Raw genomic sequence first — 26,318 nt, forward strand, 5'->3', positions numbered from 1 at the left:
ATCAGTGATGGAAGGAGGAGCCTGACCATGAATAGATCTGAAAGTAAGAACCAGAATTTTAAAGTTGATCCTGAAAGAAACTGGAAGCCAGTGAAGAGTTTTAAGGATCATGAGTTGATGTGAGTTCTTCTACTGGAGCGGGTCAGAATTCTCGCTGCAGAGTTCTGAATCAACTGCAGGCGAGACAGATCCTTCTTGTTAAGACATGAAAATAAACTGTTACAATAGTCCAGACGAGAAGAAACAAACGCATGGATTACAAGCTCCAGATCATGTTCCGACAACATTTTCCTAAGTTTAGAGATTTTTCTCAGTTGAAGGAAACAGTTTCTGGTCAGTTTTCTACAGTGTTGAACTAGAGACATGTCTTTATCAAATACAACACCCAGGTTTCTCAGGCTCAGTTTGACAGACTTACCTAAGTCACCCAAGTACTGACTCAACCCTGGAACCTTATCATCAGGAGCAATCAGCAGAGTTTCAGTTTTGTCTACATTTAGCTGTAGAGTGTTTTCACTCAGCCATTGTTTGATTTCTAGCAAACAATTGACTATAAGCTGTTCAGTCTCTGGGGCTCAGTTGGATCAAAAGAGCAGTAGAGCTGGATGTCATCAGCAAAAATGTGATAAGAAACATCTGGAAATCTCTGAATGATTTTACCGAGGGGAAGATGTGGTTTTAGGCTCATTTTATTCAAGAACTCACTTTTATTTAAAAACCTTACATTGTTTTTTTATCAACACTAATAAGAGGCCAGAGGCTTTCACGCTTCGACTCCCATTTGCACTTACAAAGCTGTCACTAATTTAATAATCACACACACACACACACAGACCAACAAATCATTATCTGACGATCTTAACAAGCGCCACTTTTGTGAAAGTTTAGGCCATTTCAAGTATTTTACTCTTAATTTATCTTTGTTGTTTTATAAAATCAAATTGAGTAAATTAAATATATTTGTTTATCTATATATATTTTTTTGCTTTAATTGTAAAAAAAAAAAAGAAATTCAGATATATATGAATATCTTGAATACAAAATTATATTTTAAAAATATCCGAAGAAATGTCATCGTCAGATACTTAAATTGTGTTTTTATTTGCGACATATTTATTTAAATTAATTGCCATAGTAAATAGAATAAAAAAACATTTTAATTCATTTGAGTTATTGGTTTACTTCTAGGAAATAAAGTAATATCTCTATGGTATAATTCTTGTGTATTTGTGTTACTAGAGCGCAAAGACACTAGAAAGACTCATAGTCTAAGTTTTTTTTACGTGTTTTATAAAGTCAACTTCTTCTTTCTTTCTCTGTCCTTGATATGGGTTCATGTAAAAAATAAAATTTTACCCTCCGACTTATATTTTCTCTTTCCAGGCGGTCTCCTTTCAAGTTTTCTGATGCATATCCAATAATGGATGACTTCTCTTATCTTTTCTCACATTAATAACTGTCTCTTGTGTCCTCTGTTGTCTTTGCTTTCCAGGCCTGGCTGAGCGAGATCTACGAATACGCCCAGCAGGACGTGGTGCTGATGCTGCTCGGGAACAAGGTAAGACTTGGAGATATGATATCGGTCTGTCTCGCTACGATGTACAAGGTTGTCCTTTTTACTCTCCTCTGCAGGTCAGTGGCCATGTTTGAACTTATGTAGCCAGTGCTGCGTCTCAAATCGCATACTAACGTACTCAAAGTAAGTATTTTTAGTGCGTTAGTGCGTCTCAATTCTTAGTATGCGAAATTTAGTGCGCCATGCACACTAAATTGTTATACTAAAACGCCCACAAAACTAAGTATGGTTCGATGGACACGAACCACCCTAAACGGCCGCCATCTTAGTGACGTTTTAAACAGAAGTTACGTCATATATAAATGCATATATATATAGATATACTTACAGGTGTATTTTCAGCAGCTGTAGAAGGATGACACGTCTTCGGTGAGGATACCAGCTTAAATATCTCGCAAATATTTCGATTCTCATATTTGATTCTCAACTTGCAAAATGTGCTGCCAGCAGGTGGCGCTAGCGTTCAAACAGCTGGACGCAAGCATCGTTAAATAGTAGTAGAAGAAGAAGCTGTCGCATCATTTCCTGTTAGTACGTAGCAGCAGTGTTTTATTTGAGACGTACTATTTGTGGAGAATTTGCGTACTAGTTAGTATGTACACTATCCTGATGCATACTAAATTCTAGTATACTAAGAGAAGTACGCGATTTGAGACACAAATCATGCACTTCTGGACTTATCATTTAATATTTTGAGTGCAAAAGTGTGTCCCGATGAGCAGTGTGCGAAAATGTAGGGAATCGATGGACACTTTCCACTCTTATCGGCCGCCATCTTAGTGACGTAGATGATGCTAAACAGAAGCTACGTCACTGACGACACGTCTTCGGAGCAGATACCGACGTAAATGTCTCCAGAAAACACTAATTTTACCACAAAACAACACAACAACAGTAATAACTAAATAAAACACAGCTTAATCACTTTTTTAAATCAGCAAATAGTGTCGGCGATAGTGTTTGTTCCAATTGCCATTTGCAATGAGCGTTAAAAAGTAGTAGAAGAAGAAGTTGTCGAGTCATTTCCAGTAAGTGTGTAGCAGCAGTGTTGATTTGAGACAGTACTACCCTGTCAAAAATGTGCAGTACTGGCCAAGTACGTGCACTATCTTAATGTGTACTACAAACCAGTGCACTCAGAGAAGTATGTGATTTGAAACATGGCCCCAGGAACAAAGAAACCTCTGAACATTTCGGTTGTATGTATTTTCAGGCGTACGAAGTCTTGCAGTCTTCTGTCTGGGTTTTGTAGAAGGTTGAATGTAACACGATATTTGTGTCAACTGACCAAGCCATTGTGAGAATCATCTGGGACAGACTTAGATCTTCTTTCGTCACTTTCAATGATTTCAAGATACATTTTGAGATGAAATCCTGCTCCTACTTGAAGTTAGCGTTGTTGACTGCCCCACCTGAGCACCAGATACTCTGAGGACGTTGTTTATATTGCTGTCATGTGACCTTTTCTGCAGGCAGACGTCAGTCATGAGCGGGTGGTGAAGAGAGAAGAAGGCGAAAGGCTCGCGAAGGTAATCGGTTCCGGATTTCTTTGGGGCGGGGGGGGGGGGGGGGGGTTTATCTATGAGGGGGTTGTGACACTTGCATAAACCTCTATGGTCGTCTTGTATCTGATATCTCGAATATTCCTCTATTATGCATCCAAGGGGTTTTAAAGCAAGGTAACTGGACTAAGTACCTCTCATCCAAGAGGGTTTAAAAGTATCTGGTCTGAGGAGCCAGTGTAGAGTAGTTTGAACTGTAAGTGACTGAGACCCCAACCTTTGTTTAGAGCAGTGGTTCTTAACCTGGGTTCGAACCCTAGGGGTTTGGTGATTTGGCAGAGCCTCCACCGCCAAGGTCCGGACACACCAGAATTATTGTGTAAATTCGTGATGACACGCTACACTGCTTGGCCAATCAGTGCTGAGGGGAATCTAGTGCGCTCAGTAGTCAACGTGTGACTGTCGTGGTAGTACGACATGTGATTTCCTTGTTAATATTTGAATCCATACTAACTATGTCGGGCAAAAGAAGAAAGTGGTCAGACTATAGTCTCGCACCGGCAAAACTAAAGGAACACTAAGAGGGGTTCGGTGGACGCGCATATGAAACTGGTGGGGTTCGGTACCTCCAACAATGTTAAGAACCACTGGTTTACAACAAGGAATTCTCCAGGCTAGCGAGGATGTCTTCTTTAACTCGAACCATCTTCCTTCACTAGCCAGCCTTTGTACTCTGAAAAAAGTCGTTCTCCGCCTTGGCCTGAGCAATATATGTACTGGCTCCTCAGTCCAGATCATTTGAACTTGAAGAACCCTCTTGAACGAGAGGTGAAACATCTTCTCAACACCCTAGCCTTGCTCTTGGACCCCCTAGAAAACCTTGACCTGGAGGATTGCACATCGACCGACCATTTGACTTCTCAACCTTTGACTCAAACGTCTCCCTTTGTCACATCCACGTCTGGTAAAGATACGTAAATAAGCTGATTTGCAGGAATTCGGAGTCCCCTACATGGAAACCAGCGCCAGGTCTGGTCTGAACGTGGAGCTGGCTTTCACCGGCGTGGCTAAGTATAAATAAACCCTTTTTCTTCCGTCTTATCATCCTCAGCGCTAACGTTCCCCACCCACCGCTCTCCTCTCTCAAGTACTATTTTTAAAAACGGCGTCTCTTTCTCAGGGAGCTCAAACATCGGTCCACGAAGGATCCCAGCGAGAAGTTTAAGCTCCAGGATTATGTGAACAAGGAGATGAAGGGCGCCGGCTGCTGCGGGTCCTAGAGCCCGATTGTGTCTTTTGAACATTTTGCATCCACGATGTTCTAATTCCAGTTTTAAGACGAATTCAGTCCGGGAAGCTGCTGCGACTCCTTTGTAATCATCCATCTATAGTGTGTCCCTGTTTTCGGCGAGGACAGCCATGACAGTAGGAGAAGATTTTTGAAGCCGAGTTCATGAAAATGTTGGATTTAAAAGCTAAATATTGAGCCAGTGGTTGTTTTCGTCCTTAAAAGGCCATTTGCGGCGAGTAAATGCCTAAGTTTTCATAGGCGCGCAAATGACTTGATCCTTGTGCATTAATGAAACAAAGTTCACCTGAAATTAGACACAAAATATCCGAAATTCATAGTGAAAATGCACCAAAAATCCGCAAACAAAATGTCAGATGAGTTTGAGATCGCTTTTCTAGGTAAGTTTTATTAAATTATATTTGAATGCTTTTTTAATTCATTTGTTTTAAGAAAGTGGGTCGCTCATGTCAAACTAGAGATTAATAAGAACGTTCATTTCATAATATAATGTAAGAAAATGTTTGTTTATCTTTATCAAGTTAAAGAAAACAATCACAACTTTATTTACATTATTTATTGACATGATCTTAGGGTTTGAATAATTGAAAACCGTAAAGTAACATTAACACCAGCTCAATCCGACTTTATAGAAGAATGTCTAACTCCGAACCACAGGAGGGCGCTGTAGCACTTTTTTTTCCCACTTCAATTTTCCACCTTAAAGACTCCTTTGTTAAGTAAAGGGAAATGGATGTTTGGAGGCTGGAGCCTGGAACTCTCATGTAAATACTTTCACAGTTTAATGGCACTTTAGTTAATGTTTTTTCTTTGATTTGTAAAATGCCTAATTGTTGCTATCAAGTTCTTTTTTTGACAAAACCATCCAAGTAAACAAAATGAGTTTCCAACTGTGGCGTATACGGATACGAGCCTCGACATTAAGACTGTCCTTCTAGCGTAGGTTACACGTTGACTTTGCTCATGGCACCATGACGCTCATGAAACCACCCAAGTGGACGAAGTAAAGGGTCTCTGGGCTCAACGGACCATGAATTACCGGAATTTACGATGAGTACCTTTTGCTCTGACCGAGCATCGCACCATTCATAAAACCTGGATTATGCCAGGTGACCCGGGGGTTGTCTGCTTGAGGAGGCTCGACGGATTAACCAACAGCAAAGATAGGCTAGAGAAGGCTACACTATTCTTAGACCAGGGTTACGACAGGTAACCCGGGGGTTTTCTCCAAAGAGCAACCAAACTGAACCCCAAATCTGTCCACCAAGTGATTTTTTTTTTTGTTTTTTTGTGGCCCAGAAGATCTTTTTAAAGTATTTATTGGGTTAAAGATTAAAGCTGTACAAAAATACTACGACATTAAAGTTGTATAAAAATACATTTATTACAAGATTAAAGTCGAACTACAATACTACGACATTAAACCCTTACAGAAATACATTAACTACGAGATTAAAATCAAACAAAAATGAATTTATTACGATATTATAGTGATTTTTATTTTTATTTTTTTTGTGGCCCAGAATATCTTTTTAAAGTATTTATTGGGCTATAAATGCATGTTGAGATGATGAAGATACACTATTACACAAGATGTGGAAATGTTGATGATCTCTAAGACTTAAAAAAAATTGATTAAGATCAAAGCCTGAAACTTTTTACCAAAGTTTAGTTTCTTTAAAAGTTCCTCTAAAGTTGGTCTCAAAGTGACTGATATTTTATAATGTTCAGACATTTATTTCCGCTTAAATTATTAACATTTTAACCAAAAAAATGAAACTATTTCTCTTGCCATGAAAATCATGTCGTTGTACAGTGGTCATAATGTTTCGGCTGATTGCTTTCCATTTGATAATACCATTCTTTTGTTTTGTAAATGGATGTGAATGTATAATAAAAGTAAAACGATGTGGTATTTTCTCTGAATATATGTACCGACACTGACTTTCTTGTGATTCAACCCTCGAGGGTGAAGATGGTCAGAGTTGATTGACGGCAGCAGGAAGCGATCAGAGCTGATCGGTATCAAACACTGATCTAATCAATCAAAGATGAAACAAACACAGTTGAAAGAAAAAGATTAAATACGTAGAAACTTTATCTCGTGTAATTCTTGGAAAAGTCTGAGGTCAATTCTTGATTCAAGTCGTTGATTTATCTCCAGAATAACATTAATATTCTTAAGGTTAAAGTAAGAGTCGTAACTAAGGCAACAAGATATTTTAATGTTATCATTTTAAGTGAGATTTTGTTACAGTTTGACATATTTGTATTCGATAAGTTTGTATCATAATTAAGGAAAATGTTTCAAATCATCTTAATATCCCAATTTTTTATTTTTTTATTTACCAAAATGGTTTCTATGACAACATAGGGTCACTTAATTTTTTTTTTTTGTTTTTATTACAAGATTAAAGTCATATGAAAAACATTTCATTAAGATATTAAGGTTTTATAACATTTATTACGACACGATAATTATGGTCATACAAAAGTACATTCATTCTAAAAAATGTCATACAAAAATGCATTTATTACGAAATTAAAATCGTACAAAAATACCACGAGATTACAGTTTTCCTAAAATACATTTACTACACCATTAAACCCGTACAGAAATACATTAACTACGAGATTAAAGTCAAACAAAAAATCATTTATTACGAGATTAAAGTCGTAAAAAAACACTACGAGATTCAAGTCGTACAATTTTTTTTTTTATACAAGATTAGAGTTTTACAAAAATGCATTTATTACAAGATTTAAGTCGTACAAAAATACTACGACATTAAAGTTGTACAAAAATACATTTATTACAAGATTAAAGTCGAACTACAATACTATGACATTAAACCCTTACAGAAATACATTATGTACGAGATTAAAGTCATACAAAAATAAATTTATTACAAGATTAAATTCGTACTGCAATACTATGACATGGAACCCGTACAGAAATACATTAACTACGAGATTAAAATCAAACAAAAATGCATTTATTACAAGATTAAAGTCGTAAAAAAATACTACGAGATTAAAGTCGTACAAAAATTTAATTTTACAAGACTAAAGTTGTACAAAAATGCATTGATTACAAGATTAAAGGCGTAAAAAAAAATACTACGACAATAAAGTTGTACAAAAATACATTTTATTACAAGATTAAAGTTGTAAAACAATACTACGACATTTAACCGGTACAGAAAAACATTAACTACGAGATTAAAGTCATACAAAAATGCATCTATTACGAGATTAAAGTCATACAAAATTACTAGGACATTAAAGCCGTAGAAAATGCATTCATTACGAGATTAAAGTCGTACAAAAATACTACGACATTTAAGACGTACAAAATGCATTTATTACGACATTAAAGTCGTACAATAATAGAGCACCTCCGTCCAAATGTGCAACATTGAGCCTCTTGTGAAGCTGTCCATAAATATTCAAGTTGAAAATTAAATTAATCTGTTTTTAGTTTTATATATATTTTTTGTACCATTTCCATTTTTCAATATTATTGATAAAATAAGTAAAAAACATCTATAAAATATAAGGATAACTTATTTTAATTAAATAAAAAGATATATGTGAAGCTGTCTAATGAACAGTATTATAGCAAGTTTATAAATAATTAAATATTTATATGATTCCATCGACTCCTCCTGCAGCGTCTAAAAGGGTTTGTGTTTGAAATAAGCCTCGACTGCAGAAAGAAAGAAAGAGAAATAATTGGTTTGACATTTTAACAGCGACTCAGGTCGACCTCGTACCTGCGAACTCCTGCGGCATCATGGGTCGCCTCACCGCGCTCAGCAGCGACGCCATCCACTCGTCCCGGTCGTCCTCCGTCTCGCACGCCAGCAGGAACCGGCGCTCCGGCGTTACTATGGTGATGCCGAAGCGCCAGTTGGAGGTCTGGATGCCGGCGGGGAGTCCGGCCAGGATGCTGTAGCCGTTCTCCTCGCTCCCGATGAAAACTTCTCCTCGAGCGTACGCGTCCTGCACACACACACACAGGAGGATAAGCGTAGTGGCGACATCTAGCGGTCAGACCGTGAAACTGCATCATCATCCTCACCAGTGGATCTTTGAGGTACATGAGTCTGCGGTCGTCCATCGTGAACCACCTGCGCTTGAAACCTTCAGTGAGCTGCGCAGTGACACAGAGTTTGGTCAGAGTTTGAAACTTTGTCACTTCGACGAACCAGAAACTCACTTTTGGTCCCGTTTTCTCCATGAAACCTTCGTTGATGTAGTTCCTCGTCAGCGTCGGCAGTAACTGGAAATGTGAGAATTTTATATCATAATAATATAATGATCATAATATTGTCTTTTAAATGTATTATCTTTTTTTATGTTTAAATATCATTGAGTCATTATTAAAGACGATTAATATGGAGGTTGATTGATTTCTTAATTATTCGATCAAAAATATATTTCCATGAAAGAGTTGAGTTGCTTTATACAAAAACATACTTTTAATCAAAAAAGGTTTGCTTCAATAAAAAAAGATATTTTCAATAAAAATTCATGACGTAAGTGTTCTTTTTAAAGAAGCACCTTTTTCTTTTATTGAAAATATTTATTTTGATTGAAGCCGTTTTTTTCTATTAAAGCAACTATTTGGGAGAAAATGTATTTATTAATAGAGGCAATTTTATTAAAGAATTTTTTTGAGAATTTTTTTTATATATAGAATTTTTTTTTATTTTGTACTAATGCAATCTTTTTGATTGAAGCACTTAAAATATATATATATATATTTGGATTAACTGAACTTATTTTTATTATAAAATATATGAAGCCAAAATGTTTTCACTGAATGTGTTTTTTTTATGGATGCAACTTCTTTCCCAAATATTTTAATTAATTTATTTGAATGAAGCAGTTTTTTCTTTTATTTGAAATATTTATTTTGATTATAGACGTAATTTTTCTATGAAAATGTATTTTTATTGAAGCATTTTTTTTTTTTTGTGAATTTTCTTTTGGACTAAAGCACTTTAAAAATATATATTAATTGGATTAAATTTTTAAAAAAATGTATTGAAAACATGTGGGTTTTTTTTATTTAAACAATCATTTTTCTTTTTTATTAAAAATATTGACACAACTTGATTTTAAATTGAATATAAATGTATTAATTTAAGCAACAATTCTTCTCAGCTTTTGAAACTCAAAGAAACAAATGGACCTCTAAGTTCAAGAGTATGTTCTCACCTCTGACTCGGGAGCTCCTGGAAAGGCCACCTGCAGGTAGTGAAACCTGGCCGCCCTGATGGCGTTGAACCAGTCGACCATCTCCTGCAAAAGCAGACGACCATGAGGATCAAGACGACTCGCTCGCCGATGACGACGATCGTCACCTTCCCGTCCTCGTGGTACACGAAGATGTTCCTGGTGCTGTTGTCCTTCAGGTACGTCACCTGCAGACCGTTGGCGCTGCCGATCTTCGTCGGCTGGAAGGTCGCGTTCAGAGCGTTGATCCTCATGATGCCTTTAGGAACTCTGGCCTGGAGCAGGACAACGATATAGAATTATTCTCAGGGACACCCTGGAAAGGCCAGCAGTCCAACACAATGTGGTGGTGACGGATTCCAACAAATGTTTTTTAAATAAATATATGAAAAGGAAAACCGAGGTCATATTTAATACTTGGAAAAAACATCAAATTAAATAGTATCCTCTATGTTTCAGGACTGTGGGAGGAAACCAGAGTGCCAAGGGGAAAACCACAAAAGAACAAATTTACTTCACACTGAGAAAAAACATCTTCTTTGAAGGTCGTCTAAAGGTTCACAGATTTAAAAGTTTTTATCTTCTGTATTTATTACTGATGAAGCTTTATGAAGCAGTGTCATGTTGTTTAGAGGTCAGAAGGTGGCGCCATCAGTTTAAATAAATGATGTTTCATTAGAACAGTTGTTCAAATCAAAGGAAAATATTGCAGAGGACTCTGAAGAAAATTACACTGTTTTATTTACTGTAATATTTAAGCTTCATCCAATCACTAGTATTTAACTAAAAATTATTTATTTCTCGATTTAATGTAAATTAATATTGATTATAATTCCAGAGAATTTACTCACAATTGTTTTGAATTATATAAAGAATTAATTCAACCATTTTTAGTTATTTATTTATTTAGAAAAATATGATCGATAAATAAAACTCAATATATATTTTCATCTTAAATAATATTTTTTAAATTTTAATTTTAATTTATTTATCATTTATTTTATTCATAATTTGTTGTTATTTATATTTATATTGTTGTTGTATTATGTTGTTTTTGTTTTTTAATTATCATTTAAAGAAAAAATGACCACCTTTTATAATGTTTAGAGATATATATGTTTATATATATGTAAAGTGTATTTCTTGACCAGGGTCACAAAGCGCTTGAACAATCAAAAACAATACACAGTTAAATATGAAAAGTCACATTTCAATGCTTGATTTTTGGAAACTATTTTCTAATTCTAATCTGTAGAAAAGCGGCTCACGTCGTGCTTGTTGAAGTACTTCAGAACTCCTTCTTTCTCCGACAGGATGAACTTGCGGTTCAGGTACTGACTGTTGCCTCGGCCTCGCTTCCACAGAAACCCTTCTCTGTAGCCTGTGGAGACGAGTCGCTTCAGTCGGTTTATAGTGGAAGAAAGTACTCCATTTTGAGTATATTGTACATTTAAATACTATTAAATAGTGTTTTTAAATTAATTTGTTGTTACCTTTTAATAAATACATCATTTTTGTGAATAAAATCCGTTTTAAAATTGTTTTTATGCATAAAAAAAAGTCTTAATTGTTTTAAAACTCGAGTTTTTCTTAATACAAAGTACTTCAGAAACAATAAAAGTCGATCTTAAACCTCATATTGTTGAGAAAGTGCTTAGTAACCTTTTAATAGAGAGAAAGAAATGAAAAACGTTCTATAAACCACAGATGAAAGATACAAAAAGCTTGAGAATTCAAGGTAAAATGCATCCAAACTCTGAGTTAAAAAGGTTCAACACAAGAGTTTTCGTCACACACTGACGCAAACACTTCCTCTTACTTGAAACCTGTATCTGCAGCTCAATCCAACAGAACAAGTGATGAAATCATGACCTCATTTCTGTCGATGTGAACGAGAGTTTATCTTCTATCTTTTAAATGTTTTTTATTTGTAAAAACATTTTTTGATTCAACCTTTTTTTAAAGAAGCACCTTTTTCTTTTATTGAAAATATTTTTGGATTAAAGCCGTTTTTCCTATCGAAGCCAAAATATATTTCTTTATTTTTCATTTTTTTATTGTATTATTACTATATTATATATTTTATTCTTTGTATTTACTGAAATTCAATACAAAGAACAAACTAAATTTTTTTTTTTTTTAATATTTTTATAATATTTTGAATTGAAGAATGTTTTTTTTTCACCGAAACAACTTTATTTGATGAATTTATGTTTTAATTAAGGCTTTTATTTTGTTATTAAAAATCTTTTTTATTGACAAAAACTTTGTTTTAAAATATATTTTTTTGTATTGAAGCAACGTTTTTGATAGAAGCAACTTCTGATTGAATACTAAAGAAACAAATCTACCTTCATAGTTTAAAAGTGTTTTTTTTTTTATCGTCAAAGATGTTCTAGTGACTAAAATGTTCATAAAGTGTCATAAACCATATTAAACCATAATAAACCATAATAAACAATAATAAACATGTCTCACCGGATGAATACGGCTCTTGTTGCTCCAAACACATGAACTCTTTTCTCTCGTATTTGGCTCGAATCCACTGATCCCTCAAGAGCCTTGAAGAAAAAGGTAAACTTTTATTTTGAAACCATTTGACTACGATGGTCTTTATGGACGTCCTTCCGTTTATTTACAGAAATAAGACGTGATGTGTTGATGAGGCTTCATGATACACTGTGTTCATGCCACTAGATGGCGCTCTCTGCTTTATAATCGTTGCTCTGATGAAGTGATTCGATGAAACCTGGCGTTATTTTTCAAACATGGCGCCATCTAGTGCCCAAAATGAAGACAGTGTATCATGATGTGTCATGAAGCCTCATCAACACATCACTGGTTATAATAATGAGAAATATGAACATGTAACGATCGACACGTAAAGATTAAAGGACTGAGAGAAGCAATGAAATATTAAAAAAAAGTATATTTTACTAAATAAAAGTCTCTTAATTACATCTTTTTAAAGAAATCAATCTAAATGATCCTATCAAATAAGATGTATTCTGAATTATTTAATAGTCACAAGAAAAAAAAGAAGAAATTACATTTATATTGTAAGAAATATATTTCTTAATTTACATTTAGATTAATTAATTAATTAATTAAAAAATACAACATTTTTCATTATTAAACTGCCATAGAAAATATTAATAAATACTTATAGTTAAAATAAAATCTGATGGAAATTAAATACTTATAGTTAAAATAAAATCTGATGGAAATTAAAGGGTATTAATGTTTCTGGTCATATTTTCTTTATGACGTTAGAAAAGAGTTTTATTCCTAATAATACTTTAGTATTTATTTAGTTTATATAGTTTATCCACAACAACATAATATGTCAGATTCGTACATAAATGAAAAAGAAAGAGAAAAGTCACATGACGAAAACATGTAAATAAAAGAACAGTAAACAAAATACGTACAATTAATTAAATTAACATTTAAAAGAGGAATTCAAACATGAATTATATATTATATTTATTATTATTATATCATTTTTGGGTTTTCTTTTTTAATATATATATTAATATATATCCTTTTTATTGTACATTTTGTATAAAAAATTATTCTTTTTTTTAAAGAAAAACGAAAAAAAAACATTTTACTTTAAAAATAATAAACAATATATTATATTTTGAATATAAATTAAACAAATACTTAAAATAAAACCTTATTTAAATTGTTATTTGTTAAGTGTTTAATAAAATAAAGTGCTTTTTATTCCCAATACTATGTTTTTTAGTAGTATTTTTCAGTTGGTAACACCTCAATCGTTAGTAATTAACCACAAAACAGAAGTTCACCACAGGGAAATAGAAAAAAGGAAACTAATTATAAAAAGTGAACTTGAACAACAAAAAAAAGTAAAATTAAAAAACATTAAAAAGAATTAGATTTTCTTTAACAGCTCTTTTACTGACATTTTTTCTTGGTTTTATCAAGCGGGTCAGATTCACCCTCTCTATGTGGTTAAATGGCTGTTGTGGCAGAAGAGTGTAAAAGACCGCACTTCTGCCTTCTGATTTGTGAACCTGAATCACTATGAAGCTGCACATTATCTCAAAATGAAAGGTTAATAAAATAAAGTTCTATAACATTTACAGTGTCAGGAACGTGAGACAACAATACAGTTCTTGACTGTTTGTTTTTTTTATCATGAGCTGCTTCCTGTTCCCATCAGATCGAACCGTCGACTTCCACGTGTCACTTACGCACAGTCTTTGTGTGTCGGACGATAGTAGAAGGATGGCAGCGTCTGCTCGTATCGGGCTCTGGCCTTGTCGTTGCCCAGCGAGTCCATGAACTACAGGAAGTGACAAGACAGTGAGACGAACATCTGCGTGTCGTGATCACGACTTGGACTCTGAGCGACATCTTGACTTGAGTTCTGCTTCCTCTTTCGTGGACATTGATATATCAAGTGTTTTTTTTCACGATACTGTACCGACTTTTACTTCAAGTCCTTTTATTTATATTTATTTCATCGTATTTTTATATCATTAACATTTTAATAAAGTTTGTGTTGAATCAAATTTATATTTATATTAATTAACCGTAGACATTAACTGCGTTTGTTCATTTTTGTGTTGCATTTAAACATCTGGCCACTGGATGGCAGCAGTCGTTACATCCTCCGCAGCTAAAGGGACAATGAAACCCGCAAGGATGTCTGAGGACAAGAGGATACAATTGCCTCCGGCAGCTTTTAAAGTTGATATTTTTAGATATTTAGTTTTTTCTGAAACAAATGAAAGAAGTTACGACTTCGTCAATAGTCATGTGGTCTGTAAATTCTGGGTATGACTGAGGACGAGAGGATACAGTCGTCTCCAGCCGCTTTTAAAGCTGACAATTGGACATATTTTCGTTTTAAAACAAATGAAAGCAGATACGACTTCGTCAAGAGTCATGTGGTCTGTAAGTTCTGGGTACGACTGAGGACGAGAGGATACAATGGACTCCAGCAGCTTTTAAAGTTGATATTTTGACATATTTTGGTTTCGAAACAAATGAAAGGAGTTACGAGTTCATCAAGAGTCATGTCTTCTGTAAATTCCGGGTACGACTGAGGACGAGAGGATACAGCGACTCCAATTATTGACTGTGTTTGTTTTATTTTTGTGTTGCAATTAAATAGACAGGAAATATAATCAAAATAAAACAGGAAGTGGCTGGAAAACTAAACTAGGATTCACAAAAGTTAATAAATTTGACTAAGCGTGACATTTTAGTGTTGCAATTCAACTTTGAGCCGCTAGATGGCAGCAGTCATTACTTCCCCCCGCAGCTAAAGAAACAATGACTGAGGACGAGAGGATACAGTCGACTTCAGCAGCTCTTAAATTTGATGTTTTTCCATATTTTGGTTTCAAAACAGTTACAACTTCATCAAGAGTCATGTGGTCTGTAAATTCTGCAACACCAGAGTCAACTACTGGACAATACTACACATATATCCTTGCTACTACAGTATCGTTGACCCTGTATCGTGATACAGTATGCAATGGACACCCTGGAAAGGTGTTTCACACTCAAGTCTTTTTTTTCTCACCTCCACCTCAGACTCGGTCCAGGGGTCCAACAGAACCGACTTGACTTTGCTGATGTGGGCGATGTTTCTGTGGAGTCCAGAGCAGCTGAGACACATGAACACCCCGATAGTGTAGGACGCCCACTCGGGGTCTGCAACACAACGTAAATAATGATATCAAAGGAACTCAAAGGTTCAATGTAAATTTTACCAAATAATTATTCTACGTAAAAAAAAATGTTTACATCAGAGCTTGAATATGAATTACTTTTAGTGAATTTTTACAGCATCAAAGTTGAGAAATTCAATGTTTAAAAAGAATTCTATAAAAAAAAAAACATATTCACTGTTAAGTTAATGAGTGACATTAGACCTTGAATACGAATAACTTACAGTGAATTTTTCACTGCATTAAAATACGTAAAACATACAATACATGCATACATAAAATTTCACACACTGTTTTGCATTGAAATTTAACATTAAATTGTTGGCACTCAATATTTATATATATTTTTTATCATTAAATCCTTCAATAAAGTTTGTGTTGAATAAAATGTATATAAATTAACACGCAAATATTAAATGCGTTTGTTCTTTTTTTTTTGTTGCAATTAAACAGATGCCGGGGATGTCTGAGGACGAGAGGATACATACATACATAAATACTTTTACTCTGAATGTTTTCATTTATTTAAAAGTAAATAGAAGAATCATGGATTTTACTCGACAAATATCTTACACGTTACACTTTTTTTTTTTTACATTGTAATAATTCTTTACACGTTGAATTTTACACTGAATGTATTCGTGCATTAAAACAAAAAACAGTGGTTAAAATTAGATTTTGATGCTTTTAAAAAAAATCAGTGTTTGTAAACCATGTTCAAAAGGCGCGGATTTACTTTAAAAAACTATCTTTTGTTTCGTTTTTTCGCCACATTCAGTTGCTCAAAACCACAATTTCACACAGATGCGGAAACGATAGGCGTGCGCGCTATAAAGCCGTGCACGTGAAAGCAGGTTTAAATAAAGGTTTTTAATAAAAAAATTAAAAATAATAAAAAGTGAGGAGACTCACCTGAGACGCCACAGTCTGCGCATGTCTTGTTCTCGGGTTTGAGCAGAAGTTCCTTGACCTTCTCTCTGCTGCTCCTCAGGTAGGAAGTCATGGTCGGCGAGAAATGCTGCTGCTTCTGCTCGGAGGTGAAGCGAGAATGTCATCGGAAGTAAAAAGCTGCAGATAATGGAAGTTCAACCCGAGAGTAAAACGCGGACATGTTCGAGGAGTAAGCGCGAACTCTAGCGGCCATTTTGTTTTTCACAACGTCGGGAGGAATTTCCTAAATTTATAGATTACAGTTTTTATTTATAAAATAATATAATAGTGTTGTTTTTAAATATATATTATAAATATCATAATAAAAAAGCATCTTTGTATTTTTTTTTTACTTAAAAGAATAACGTAGTGTTGTTATGGCAACACCGGGAGTGTCTACTTGAGAACTTCCTCCTAATAATAACCGATTTTTAAAATGTTATTAGGATTTTATTATTTTATGTCATGTTTTACGACATTGCGTTGTGTATATATTTTTGCGATGTATCCAAGTGAACCTGCATATAAAACGCTAAAATAAATACAAAAACCTTGAAGTTACGCAGTAAAATGAAAATCGTTAAATATTATTGACGCCAGAAAAACAGTTGCTTATATACATGTTTAAAAAAAAATGAATTAGTTATGTCCATCACCTATGAATTAAACTTTTTGAACAGCTTTTCTTTCTTAATTTAACAAAATAAACGTGTAATTTAGGCTTAAATGTGTCAAATAAAATAAGAAACACCTAATTCAAACACTCTGTCAAACTTAATGATAAAAAAAAAGTTTATATAGATCAAGGGTGGGAAACTAAATTTAAAAATCCATGTTTTACATGTGGACAGTTGTAAGTAAGTAAGTAATTTTTATTTATATAGCGCTTTTCCAGACCAGGGTCACAAAGCGTTTAAACAATCAAAACAATATTCAATAAAGTATATACTTTAAAGATCAAGATAAAACTGATAAAACAACAGGAGTTCCAGAAAATCAAGGAAAAGCCTGAACAAATAAAAACGTCTTAAGATGTTTCTTGAAGGAGTAAGTAAGTAAGTAATATTTATTTGTATAGCGCTTTTCCAGACCAGGGTCACAAAGCGCTTTAACAATCAAAACAATACTCAAAAAAGTATATACTTTAAAGATCAACATAATACTGAGAACAACACAGGAGTTCCAGAAAATCAAGGAAAAGCCTGAACAAATAGAAACGTCTTAAGATGTTTCTTAAAGGAGTCAGTAGATCATCAAACACAAAGAGAGAGGAAGATCGTTCCAAAGCTTAGGAGCAACAGCCTGGAAGGATTTCTCTCCTCTGGTCCTGAGCCGTGTTTTGGAACCATCAGTAGATTCTGATCCACAGACCTCAGAGCCCGAGCTGGGGTGTAAGGCTGGATCAGATCAGTGATGCCTGACCATGAATAGATCTGAAAGTAAGAACCAGAATTTTAAAGTTGATCCTGAAAGAAACTGGAAGCCATTGAAGAGTTTTAAGGACCGGAGAAATGTGAGTTCTTCTACTAGAGCGGGTCAGAATTCTCGCTGCAGAGTTCTGAATCAACTGCAGACGAGACAGATCCTTCTTGTTAAGACATGAAAACAAACTGTTACAATAGTCCAGACGAGAAGAAACAAACGCATGGATTACAAGCTCCAGATCATGTTCCGACAACATTTTCCTAAGTTTGGAGATTTTTCTCAGTTGAAGGAAACAGTTTCTGGTCAGTTTTCTGCAGTGTTGAACAAGAGACATGTCTTTATCAAATACAACACCCGGGTTTCTCAGGCTCAGTTTGACAGACTGACTTAAGTCACCCAAGTACTGACTCAACCATGGAACCTTATCATCAGGAGCAATCACCAGTTTCAGTTTTAAGGTCTTCACCAGGTCCAATATATATAATAGATCATGGTTTGATGGTGTTAAATGATAAGACAGTAAGAGATGTTGATTCATGGTATTTTTTTTAATTTTCTTCTCAAAATTAAAAGCATGTAAATAAAAACTGACCAGTCGAGCACGGCACAGGAAAAACTGAAACATTAGCGGGGACAAAAATAACAAAGCTAATCCTACGGGGCGGGTCGATTTCATCTTCTCACTGAATCACAAAACATCGCCGGCTCTCCGGGTTTTTACAGGAAGTGACGTCATCTATCTGGAGGAGTTGGAGCTGGAGCGGGAGCGGTGGCGCCGGCGGCCCGGAGATCTGGAGCGGGAGCGACGGCGAGGTGGCGAGCGTCGTCGAGGGGAACGAGACCTGAAGGGAGATCAGGAAGAGTTAGACGACGAAGGACAAAAGAGGGTCGACCACGACCGTCGTCGAACTCGCCTTCGCCTCATGCGCGGGGGGCTGCGGCGCCACATGGGTGGTGGGGGCGGCATTCTGCGAGGAGGCGGGGAGGGGCGGCGCATGGGCGCCCGGATTCGCTGAGGCAGCACCGGACACACCGTGATTTCCTGTCCATCAATTTGCCCTGTAATTTTCAAAAAATTGTCTTGTTAGTCTGAAATATACATCGACGTATGCAGAACATCCTGAACTCTGACCTCCATCCATGTGTTTGACCGCCTTCTGGGCATCGTCCGGCAACTCGAACTCCACGTAGCCGTGGCCTTTGGACATGTGCGGGAAGAACCGCTCGACCAGTACGTCGACATTTTTTATCTTGCCATAGGTGGCGAAAATCTCCTGTAAATGATCCTGTGAATCAAGACACACAACTATAAGATTACCTTTGGATCTATGAGTCAATTATTACCCGTAATAAACATTTGAGTTAAGTTTTTTTTTTAACACAAATGTTTAATTTTCGTGGCACATATTTCGTATCGGGATGCGAACGAACCTTCGTCACGTTCCTGGTCAGCCGACCCAGGTGGAGCTTGGTTGGTTTGGGGCTCGGGCTTCTTTTCCGACGCTCCTTATCATCTCCCTTCTTTTGGGTTTTGGACCTGGGTGATAAAAACAAACCAAAGAAATGAACAACGGCCCAATTATGACCTGAAGTAAATGTGATGCCGTTGAGATCAACTCACGCCGAGCGAGATCTTCGGCGGTTGTCGTGGCGCCGGCGGCTGGGACTGGGAGACGCCGAGGTGCTGGACGAGGATGACGAACGAGAGCTGGAGGATCCGGAGCGGCTGGATCCAGAAGAACTGGATCCGCTCGAGGAGCCCGAGCTGGAGCCGGAGCTGCTGCTAGAACTAGAGCTGGACCTGATTATGCACATTAAAACTATTTACCCCTCCTTTTACATCTATAAAATAAGAGGGTACACACCTGCTGCTGCTTCCAGAAGAGGCACTGCGTCGTTTACGCACTTTTTCCCGTCCTCTTTCTTTGTCTCCCTCCTTAGTGTTGCTTTTTTCTTTTGTTCGTTCTTTGTTTTTCTCCTCCTCTTTCCGTTTTGTAGTTGATGGTGCCCTGGAAAATATAACAAATAAATGAATAACTAAGATATATACATTGGATACACACATATCCAGATATAGAAGAAACAAAACTACACTGAAAGGAAAATAATATATTTGTAGAGATATTGTCTCGAATAGAGTCAGCAATACGGTACGCTGCGATACTGTAGTAACAAGGATATATTTGTAGTATTGTCGAGTACTTGACTCTGGTATTACAGAATTTACAGACCCCATGACTCTTTACAAAGTCGTAACTGCTTTCATTAGTTTTGAAATCAAAACGTGTCGAGACATCAGCTTTAAAATCTGCTAATGTCGACTGCATCCTCTCGTCCTCAGTCATTGCTGGATTTTATTGTTCCTTTAGCTGCGGAAGGACGTGATGATTGATACATTCTAGCAGCCGGAGTTTAAATACAACACAAAAAATGTCCTAACGCCCGGAATATGTGAACGTTAATTGTACATTTGTAAAAATCTAATTATTTTACACACACACTTATTTAAAATATAAAACTATAGTAAATAATAATAAAGCAGGATTTGATAGAAAAACCCATTCACAATGCTGTTAAATATTGATACACTTTGAAAAAATTGCAATAAATCCTTTTACTTTGTGTTAAAACGGTCAAAGCCATAAAAAAAATAATAATAATAATTCAATAAATTGAACAATGGAATTAATTGTAACAGGTAAAAAAAATTGCATTTCATTTCCGTGAAAATTAAATGAAATTAATTTAAAACATTCAAACAACAAATAGCAATTTAAAAAAAATAGGTCTGAGACATCAATACGTTTGTTTGGCGTCAAATAATTGTGTAAAATCGACGACATTATTTTCTGTTTAAATGGTCCCCAAAAGCACAAAACTCAACTACATTTGATATAAATATCCAACAGTAATTGTTAAAACATTAAACTTTACTGAATCTCAACTTATTTATAACAGTTAAAATGATTAAAAGCAGCCGATCGTATTCAAAGCACCATTCCCTACAATGGGAGACGTAGCGCAGCAATAAATAGTCAATGTTATGAGTAATATTATTATTTTTAATCCTTTAACTTAAGGGTTTTAATCGTGTGCAGTTAAATAGTGCAGTCTATTCTCGCACGTTTTAAATCTAAACGAAACTCGCCGCCATTGACTTTTTATTCAACTGTCGCCAGAAAACAAGCAGGAGAGCCACGGGGTCGAAATGTGTCGAATTATTAGCGTTAAAAGCTCGTTTAACAAAACCTTCCGACCTTCATGTGTCACCATCTACAAAGTAACACATGCAACAGAGGGATTTAATCGAAACTACACAGGATTTGAGACGTAAAACTTACATTTCTTTGAATGAGGAGAGACACGGACGCGGCCTGGTAAGAAAGTCGCGCGGTGATGACGCCGAGCAGGAAGTGACGCAATAAACGAGTCGCCGCTCACAACTCTTTTGTTTATTTATGTTTCAGTTGATTTGCAGACAATGATCCGCGGATTTACGGTTGATGAAAACGACGCGAAATGATTCGATGGATGGAATATTTCGTTTATTAACCCTATTGTATGTTTTCCAAAGAGTCATCGACCGTTTTTAACCAGGTAAGCTCGAGCCGAAGCTAAGCTAACGATGGTAATTCAAACTATCATTGTTGTCCTGGGTTGAAAAGTAATAGTATTCTGTGTTGGTGTTTATACTATGATATGCAATAAAGCAATACTGGATTACACACTTACCTGTTGATAAAAAAAAACAACTGCAGGGACAAACCAGATAACCTCGACGTTTTTTAATACATTCAGTTGTTTTAGGATGTTTAAATCAGATGTCATTTAAAAAGTCTAAAACATCTCCACTAAACCAGAAACTAATATGGAATTTTTTAAAAACAAAAACAAGTATTTCAGATACAAAAGATCTTGCATTTAAGTTTTGCTTCAAAATAAGATTAAATTAAAGTAAACGTTTCCCTTAAGTCTTCATTCTGTCATTCAGGATATGTAGCACATTCGTAAATTTGTGCTTTGTAGTCTTGTCAATAACTCAAATTTAACTACTCTGTTATCCAGAACCTGGACAAAGGTTTTGGCCCTAAAACCGCATTTATGTGGCCCTCATGAGGTCACAGATCATATAGAAACGAACTATTTAATTTTTAATTTATATACATTACTTGTGTCTTAATAGTAAGATAGGGTTTTTAGTTATGACATTTTTGTGAGTATATAAAAATAACATATAAAGATTACAAAAATGAAATTATATCAGATTTACATTAAACATTTATATAAAATACAATTAAAAAAAATGAATTATAGGATATTTAGCTTGATTTTATAACATATCTTTTTTTCTTTTTTTCATCTTTAATTTTGCTTGATGGCCCCTAAGAACAGGGATTGTATAAAATTTGGCCCCTAAGGAAATATTGTTGCCCACCTCTGCTATATACACACACTTGTAAAATGAAGATGTTATTAATGTCCATGAAAAAAAGCAGTTCACTAAGAGAGACTTAGAAAGCATCAGAGTGTTACTTTTATATTATTTTAAGATGTGGTTTGTCTGCAAACAAAAGTTTTAGGTGGTAATTTTTGTACGTTTTCCTTCTCTGGAGAGGTTCAGAGTGTCCCAGGACTGAGCAGCGATGGGGCGAATGGACGACGCGGCAAAGTGCAAAGTGGTGGAACTTCGTAAGGCCGGTCTCAGCTTCCGCAAAATCAAAGCCGTGCTGGAGCTGGAAGACATCATGGTGTCGGTTCAGACCATCTACCTGTTCCTGAGGGAGTTCCAGGGAAGGCCACCGGGGAGGGTCGGACCCATGGCGCCCAGACTCGCCACGTCCGGCGTGAACATCCAGAACAGACCACTGGGGTTCCAGGCCGGGGCGCAGAACCACATGAGGGAGACGAACATGCCGACGACGAACGAGCAGAGCGGCCCGGCGAGGACGGAGCAGCAGATCGACGGCGGAGACAAGAAGGACGGCGACATCCAGATCGTGAGCGTGACGTCTCTCGCTAGCAACGCGCGGCGACGGGTCACGGCGTCTCCGGCCAACAACTCCATGTTGGTAGCTGGAAGAAAACTTTTGGATCGAGCGTTGTCACAGAGGATGAAGGTACGAAACCGCCTGTGCTTTAACAATGACGTTTGATTCCAGATAATCACGTTTAAATCTTTTTTCAAGACCGTCCAACAGATGACGTCATTGTTGAGGAGAGACCAGGTGGGGGTCCAACGGAATCTAGCAGCACCACAGCCGGATAAGGTGAGTTAGAAATGTGATGCGTTATAGAAATGGCCACTAGTTGGCGCTCACCCCCTTAATAAGTTCTTCCTGGTAGTAGGGGTGTCAGAAAATATAGATAAACCGATATATCGCACGTTTTTTTTAGCAATTTATCGACATTTAACAGCACCGTATCCATTTTTGATTTGTCAGAAAATGTTTCTTTCAAATTTAAATTTGTCACAGTTTATATTTCAATAAAATGTTTGTAACCAAATTTACAATTAACATGCAAAAATATTCACGGCCACTAGATGGCAGCGGTCATCACGTCCTTGGCCGCTAAAAGAATAATGGAATCCGACCAGATCCTGGGGATGACTGTGGACGAGAGGATACAGACGACTTTCAAAAAAAATGAAAGCCGTCACGACTTCGTCGGGAGTCACGTGGTCTGTAAATTCTGCAACACCAGAGTCAAGTACTCGACAATACAACAAATGTTACTACAGTATGGCAATATGGCATCGTATTGTCCACTCTGTATTCTTGACAATACACACACTGGTCGCTATAGGTTACCTCGACGCTCTGCCTTGTTGCTAAGAAAGATCGATGCACTCACCAGGCAGCAGTGGCCGCCTCTATATAAGGCCTTATCTCCCTCTAAATGTGTTCTATGCATTTGTAGAACCATGGTTATATAGATAACCTCGGGTGTCCTCATCGCTTTAAAATGTGACATTGTTATGGAAATGGCCACAAGGTGGAGCTCTCCCCTTAAGAAGATCTTCCTGGCATTTAAAAAAAAGTTTCTCTTCATATTGTTTTGTGTTCCACAGAGCTGTCCAGAGCCAGGAGGAAGCGGCTCACCCAGAAAGGTGACCTTTCCCAGACCGGTCGTGTCGGCACGTGGCCCGGACATCCCTCCCCGGATCGGCATCCGGCTGCCGAGCCAACCCGGGAAGTTGGTATTTCAACAGCAGAGCCCTGGAGGGCAGGCTCAGAACGAAAGAAACCCAAGTCCACAGCAGGCGGGCCAGGACCCCAGAGCCAGAGACGGTCTGCCGGACCAAATCCGGAACCTGGGCGTGGAGGTGCGGAGCCTGGGCCTGGCCGTCAAGGTGCTGCGGGAGCAGCAGGGTCGCATGGAGAAGGAGCAAGCGGAGCAGACCAACATCCAGAAGCAGATCCTGAAGACCCTGCAGCTCCTGGCGTGCAGACTAGAACCTCGCGGCACGAACCCGCAGCACACCAAAAGGAACTCCCCTCCCACCGCGGCGTTCAGCCAAGACTCCTTCGTTTTCAACCAGAGTTCGTACCCGTCCTGCGGCCAGCCCGGGTACGGCTCCCTGGACGCCCTGGAGTCCGTGGAGACCTTCAGGATGAGCCCGCCCAGCATCAACGGGTTCCTCCCCTGTAGCAGCGGTGGCGACGGCCTCCCCGGCTCGTACCCGCAGCCGAGCGCCCAACCCCTCCTGCCGCCGTACACCCAGGCCTTCTCCACCTTCACCCAGTCGCCGGTGGGCGCTCACCTGCAGGCGGAGCTGAACCACAGGACTCTGCCGGAGTGTGCGTCCACGCAGACGCAGGCGACCTCTCAACCCCTGACTCACCAGGGCAGCACCATCAAAGTGGAGGGACCTTGAACGGACTCCATCGTCGGTTCATTTAAAAAGGGCTTTTACGTTGTTTTAACATCTTTTTTATATAAAATGTCTGTCTCACGTTATTTTTTAAACTTAACTTAAACTTGTCAAACTTAAAGGGTAACTAATGTGACAATAACAACTTTGTTTATGTTAAAGTCTTCCTCAAGATGCAGTAAGTCCCTCCTCATGACCATGTTTTTGAAGTTAATACTTTATAAAGTTCTGGGCGAACGAGAGGTTACGAGAGCGGAGTCCATTATGTCCTAATCATGGCTCCTCCTCCTCTCAGTGGGCGGGGCTTAAGATAGTTTTCCTTCTGTACACTTCCCTTAGAGGTGGAGACTTTCCGGGGATTGACGACGCGCGTTGACAAACCTTGATGTCTGACCAATCACAGCAGAGCGGGCGTGGTTAAGGATAAACAAGATTTTAGCTCGAGAAAAAAACAAGTGTTTTCAGTGGGCGGGGCTTAAGATCATTTTCTAATGTAAATATATTTATTAAATAGAGTTTTGTTCAAACAGACACTGATGAGTCGATAGAGTCACAACATCTATTTAAGACACTTAAATCAACACTTTAGTTGAACTTGAGAATACTGAGAATACCACAAATAATATAAAGAGTACTGGAAAGTATTTGTTTTCTTGTTCACTCGAAAGAGCCTCTTTTACTTAGACCGCTGCCCCCGCGACTCTATAGGGCGTAGGGGGGTCACACCAGGGACCAAAATGTCTATTATTTAAGTAGGAGTCGAACACAAACTAATCCCTTTAATCTGTTTTTGAGACATTTGTCGATCACCAGGCGTGTGAGAAAAAATACTAACACAGATATGTCGCCATGTTATTTTTTAACGATACTGTATTGATATTCAACAGCACTGTGAGTGTGTTTTTTTAAGATAGTTATTTTATGGTTTATATTTCAATAAATGAGTGTAAAATAATTGTGTTTATTTATTCACAAGTAACATGTGCATATATATTCATGTCATTTGTTAAGTTTTGTGTTGCAATTAAACTTCCAGCCGCTAGATGGCAGCAGTCATTACGTCCTCCGCAGATAAAGGAACAATATGATCCCGCGATGACTGAGGACAAGAGGATACAGTAGACTCCAGCAACTTTTAAAGCTGATTATTGGATGTTGCAATTAAACTTCCAGCCGCTAGATGGCAGCAGTCATTACGTATTCCGCAGCTAAAGAAACAATATGATCCCGCGATGACTGAGGACAAGAGGATACAGTAGACTCCAGCAGCTTTTAAAGCTGATGATTGAATGTTGCAATTGAACTTCCAGCCGCTAGATGGCAGCAGTCATTACGTCCTCCGCAGATAAAGGAACAATATGATCCCGCGATGACTGAGGACAAGAGGATACAGTAGACTCCAGCAGCTTTTAAAGCTGATGATTGAATGTTGGAATTGAACTTCCAGCCGCTAGATGGCAGCAGTCATTACGTCCTCCGCAGATAAAGAAAAAATATGATCCCGCGATGACTGAGGACAAGAGGATACAATAGACTCCAGCAGCTTTTAAAGCTGATGCTTGAATGTTGCAATTAAACTTCCAGCCGCTAGATGGCAGCAGTCATTACGTCCTCCGCAGATAAAGGAACAATATGATCCCGCGATGACTGAGGACAAGAGGATACAGTAGACTCCAGCAACTTTTAAAGCTGATTATTGGATGTTGCAATTAAACTTCCAGCCGCTAGATGGCAGCAGTCATTACGTATT

At 37.2% G+C, this 26,318-nt stretch overlaps 4 protein-coding genes across 5 annotated transcripts in view; 2 read left to right on the forward strand and 2 right to left on the reverse strand.

The window, feature by feature from the left end:
- The window catches only part of LOC148064973 (ras-related protein Rab-26-like), a 34,806-nt gene extending 28,103 nt beyond the window's left edge, over nucleotides 1-6,703 (forward strand). Inside the window, exons 6-9 of the mRNA XM_087808808.1 lie at nucleotides 1,493-1,558; nucleotides 3,049-3,105; nucleotides 4,073-4,149; nucleotides 4,259-6,703. Of these exons, the coding sequence (XP_087664934.1) occupies nucleotides 1,493-1,558; nucleotides 3,049-3,105; nucleotides 4,073-4,149; nucleotides 4,259-4,358 (300 nt within the window). The 3' untranslated portion in view covers nucleotides 4,359-6,703. The remainder of the gene's footprint in view (nucleotides 1-1,492; nucleotides 1,559-3,048; nucleotides 3,106-4,072; nucleotides 4,150-4,258) is intronic.
- A 187-nt stretch (nucleotides 6,704-6,890) lies between these two features.
- Nucleotides 6,891-16,380, reverse strand: LOC148064974 (arf-GAP with dual PH domain-containing protein 1-like). Its single transcript, XM_087810078.1, has 11 exons — nucleotides 16,252-16,380; nucleotides 15,192-15,322; nucleotides 13,852-13,943; nucleotides 12,110-12,192; nucleotides 10,900-11,012; nucleotides 9,760-9,906; nucleotides 9,614-9,697; nucleotides 8,610-8,672; nucleotides 8,472-8,543; nucleotides 8,164-8,392; nucleotides 6,891-8,096 (listed from the first exon to the last, which is right to left on the reverse strand). The coding sequence occupies exons 1-11, from the start codon at nucleotides 16,340-16,342 to the stop codon at nucleotides 8,065-8,067; spliced, it is 1,137 nt and encodes a 378-aa protein (XP_087666204.1). The 5' UTR covers nucleotides 16,343-16,380; the 3' UTR covers nucleotides 6,891-8,064.
- A 1,843-nt stretch (nucleotides 16,381-18,223) lies between these two features.
- rnps1 (RNA binding protein S1, serine-rich domain) lies at nucleotides 18,224-21,082 on the reverse strand. Of its 2 annotated transcripts, none has more exons than XM_087809220.1 (7): nucleotides 21,036-21,082; nucleotides 19,560-19,703; nucleotides 19,316-19,483; nucleotides 19,126-19,231; nucleotides 18,827-18,980; nucleotides 18,609-18,753; nucleotides 18,224-18,536 (listed from the first exon to the last, which is right to left on the reverse strand). In XM_087809220.1, coding segments are annotated over exons 1-7 (825 nt in total). In that variant the 5' UTR covers nucleotides 21,038-21,082; the 3' UTR covers nucleotides 18,224-18,430. The 2 variants fall into 2 exon arrangements, with proteins under 2 accessions (XP_087665346.1, XP_087665345.1); XM_087809219.1 differs by having other exon boundaries at nucleotides 19,316-19,495.
- A 61-nt stretch (nucleotides 21,083-21,143) lies between these two features.
- On the forward strand, nucleotides 21,144-25,485 carry LOC148064976 (uncharacterized). Its single transcript, XM_087810077.1, has 4 exons — nucleotides 21,144-21,291; nucleotides 22,310-22,811; nucleotides 22,881-22,961; nucleotides 23,765-25,485. The coding sequence occupies exons 2-4, from the start codon at nucleotides 22,338-22,340 to the stop codon at nucleotides 24,569-24,571; spliced, it is 1,362 nt and encodes a 453-aa protein (XP_087666203.1). The 5' UTR covers nucleotides 21,144-21,291; nucleotides 22,310-22,337; the 3' UTR covers nucleotides 24,572-25,485.
- Nucleotides 25,486-26,318: the final 833 nt, after the last annotated feature.

Source organism: Callionymus lyra, chromosome 15, assembly GCF_982586985.1.
Source record: "Callionymus lyra chromosome 15, fCalLyr1.hap1.1, whole genome shotgun sequence".
Classification (NCBI taxonomy): Eukaryota; Metazoa; Chordata; class Actinopteri; order Syngnathiformes; family Callionymidae; genus Callionymus; species Callionymus lyra.

What these genes read in the sequence shown, in the direction of transcription:
- LOC148064974 (XM_087810078.1), bottom strand. Translation starts at nt 16,342, where the DNA reads ATGACTTCCTACCTGAGGAGCAGCAGAGAGAAGGTCAAGGAACTTCTG. An exon ending in CGCAGACTGTGGCGTCTCAG is followed by an intron (nt 15,323 to 16,251) that starts GTGAGTCTCCTC and finishes GTTGTGTTGCAG; the next exon opens with ACCCCGAGTGGGCGTCCTAC. An exon ending in CAGGAGCTCCCGAGTCAGAG is followed by an intron (nt 8,673 to 9,613) that starts GTGAGAACATAC and finishes TCACATTTCCAG; the next exon opens with TTACTGCCGACGCTGACGAG.
- rnps1 (XM_087809219.1), bottom strand. An exon ending in CGCCGAAGATCTCGCTCGGC is followed by an intron (nt 19,232 to 19,315) that starts GTGAGTTGATCT and finishes TTTATCACCCAG; the next exon opens with GTCCAAAACCCAAAAGAAGG. An exon ending in CCCCCGCGCATGAGGCGAAG is followed by an intron (nt 18,537 to 18,608) that starts GCGAGTTCGACG and finishes ATCTCCCTTCAG; the next exon opens with GTCTCGTTCCCCTCGACGAC.
- LOC148064976 (XM_087810077.1), top strand. Translation starts at nt 22,338, where the DNA reads ATGGGGCGAATGGACGACGCGGCAAAGTGCAAAGTGGTGGAACTTCGT. An exon ending in CGTTGTCACAGAGGATGAAG is followed by an intron (nt 22,812 to 22,880) that starts GTACGAAACCGC and finishes TCTTTTTTCAAG; the next exon opens with ACCGTCCAACAGATGACGTC. An exon ending in CAGCACCACAGCCGGATAAG is followed by an intron (nt 22,962 to 23,764) that starts GTGAGTTAGAAA and finishes TGTGTTCCACAG; the next exon opens with AGCTGTCCAGAGCCAGGAGG.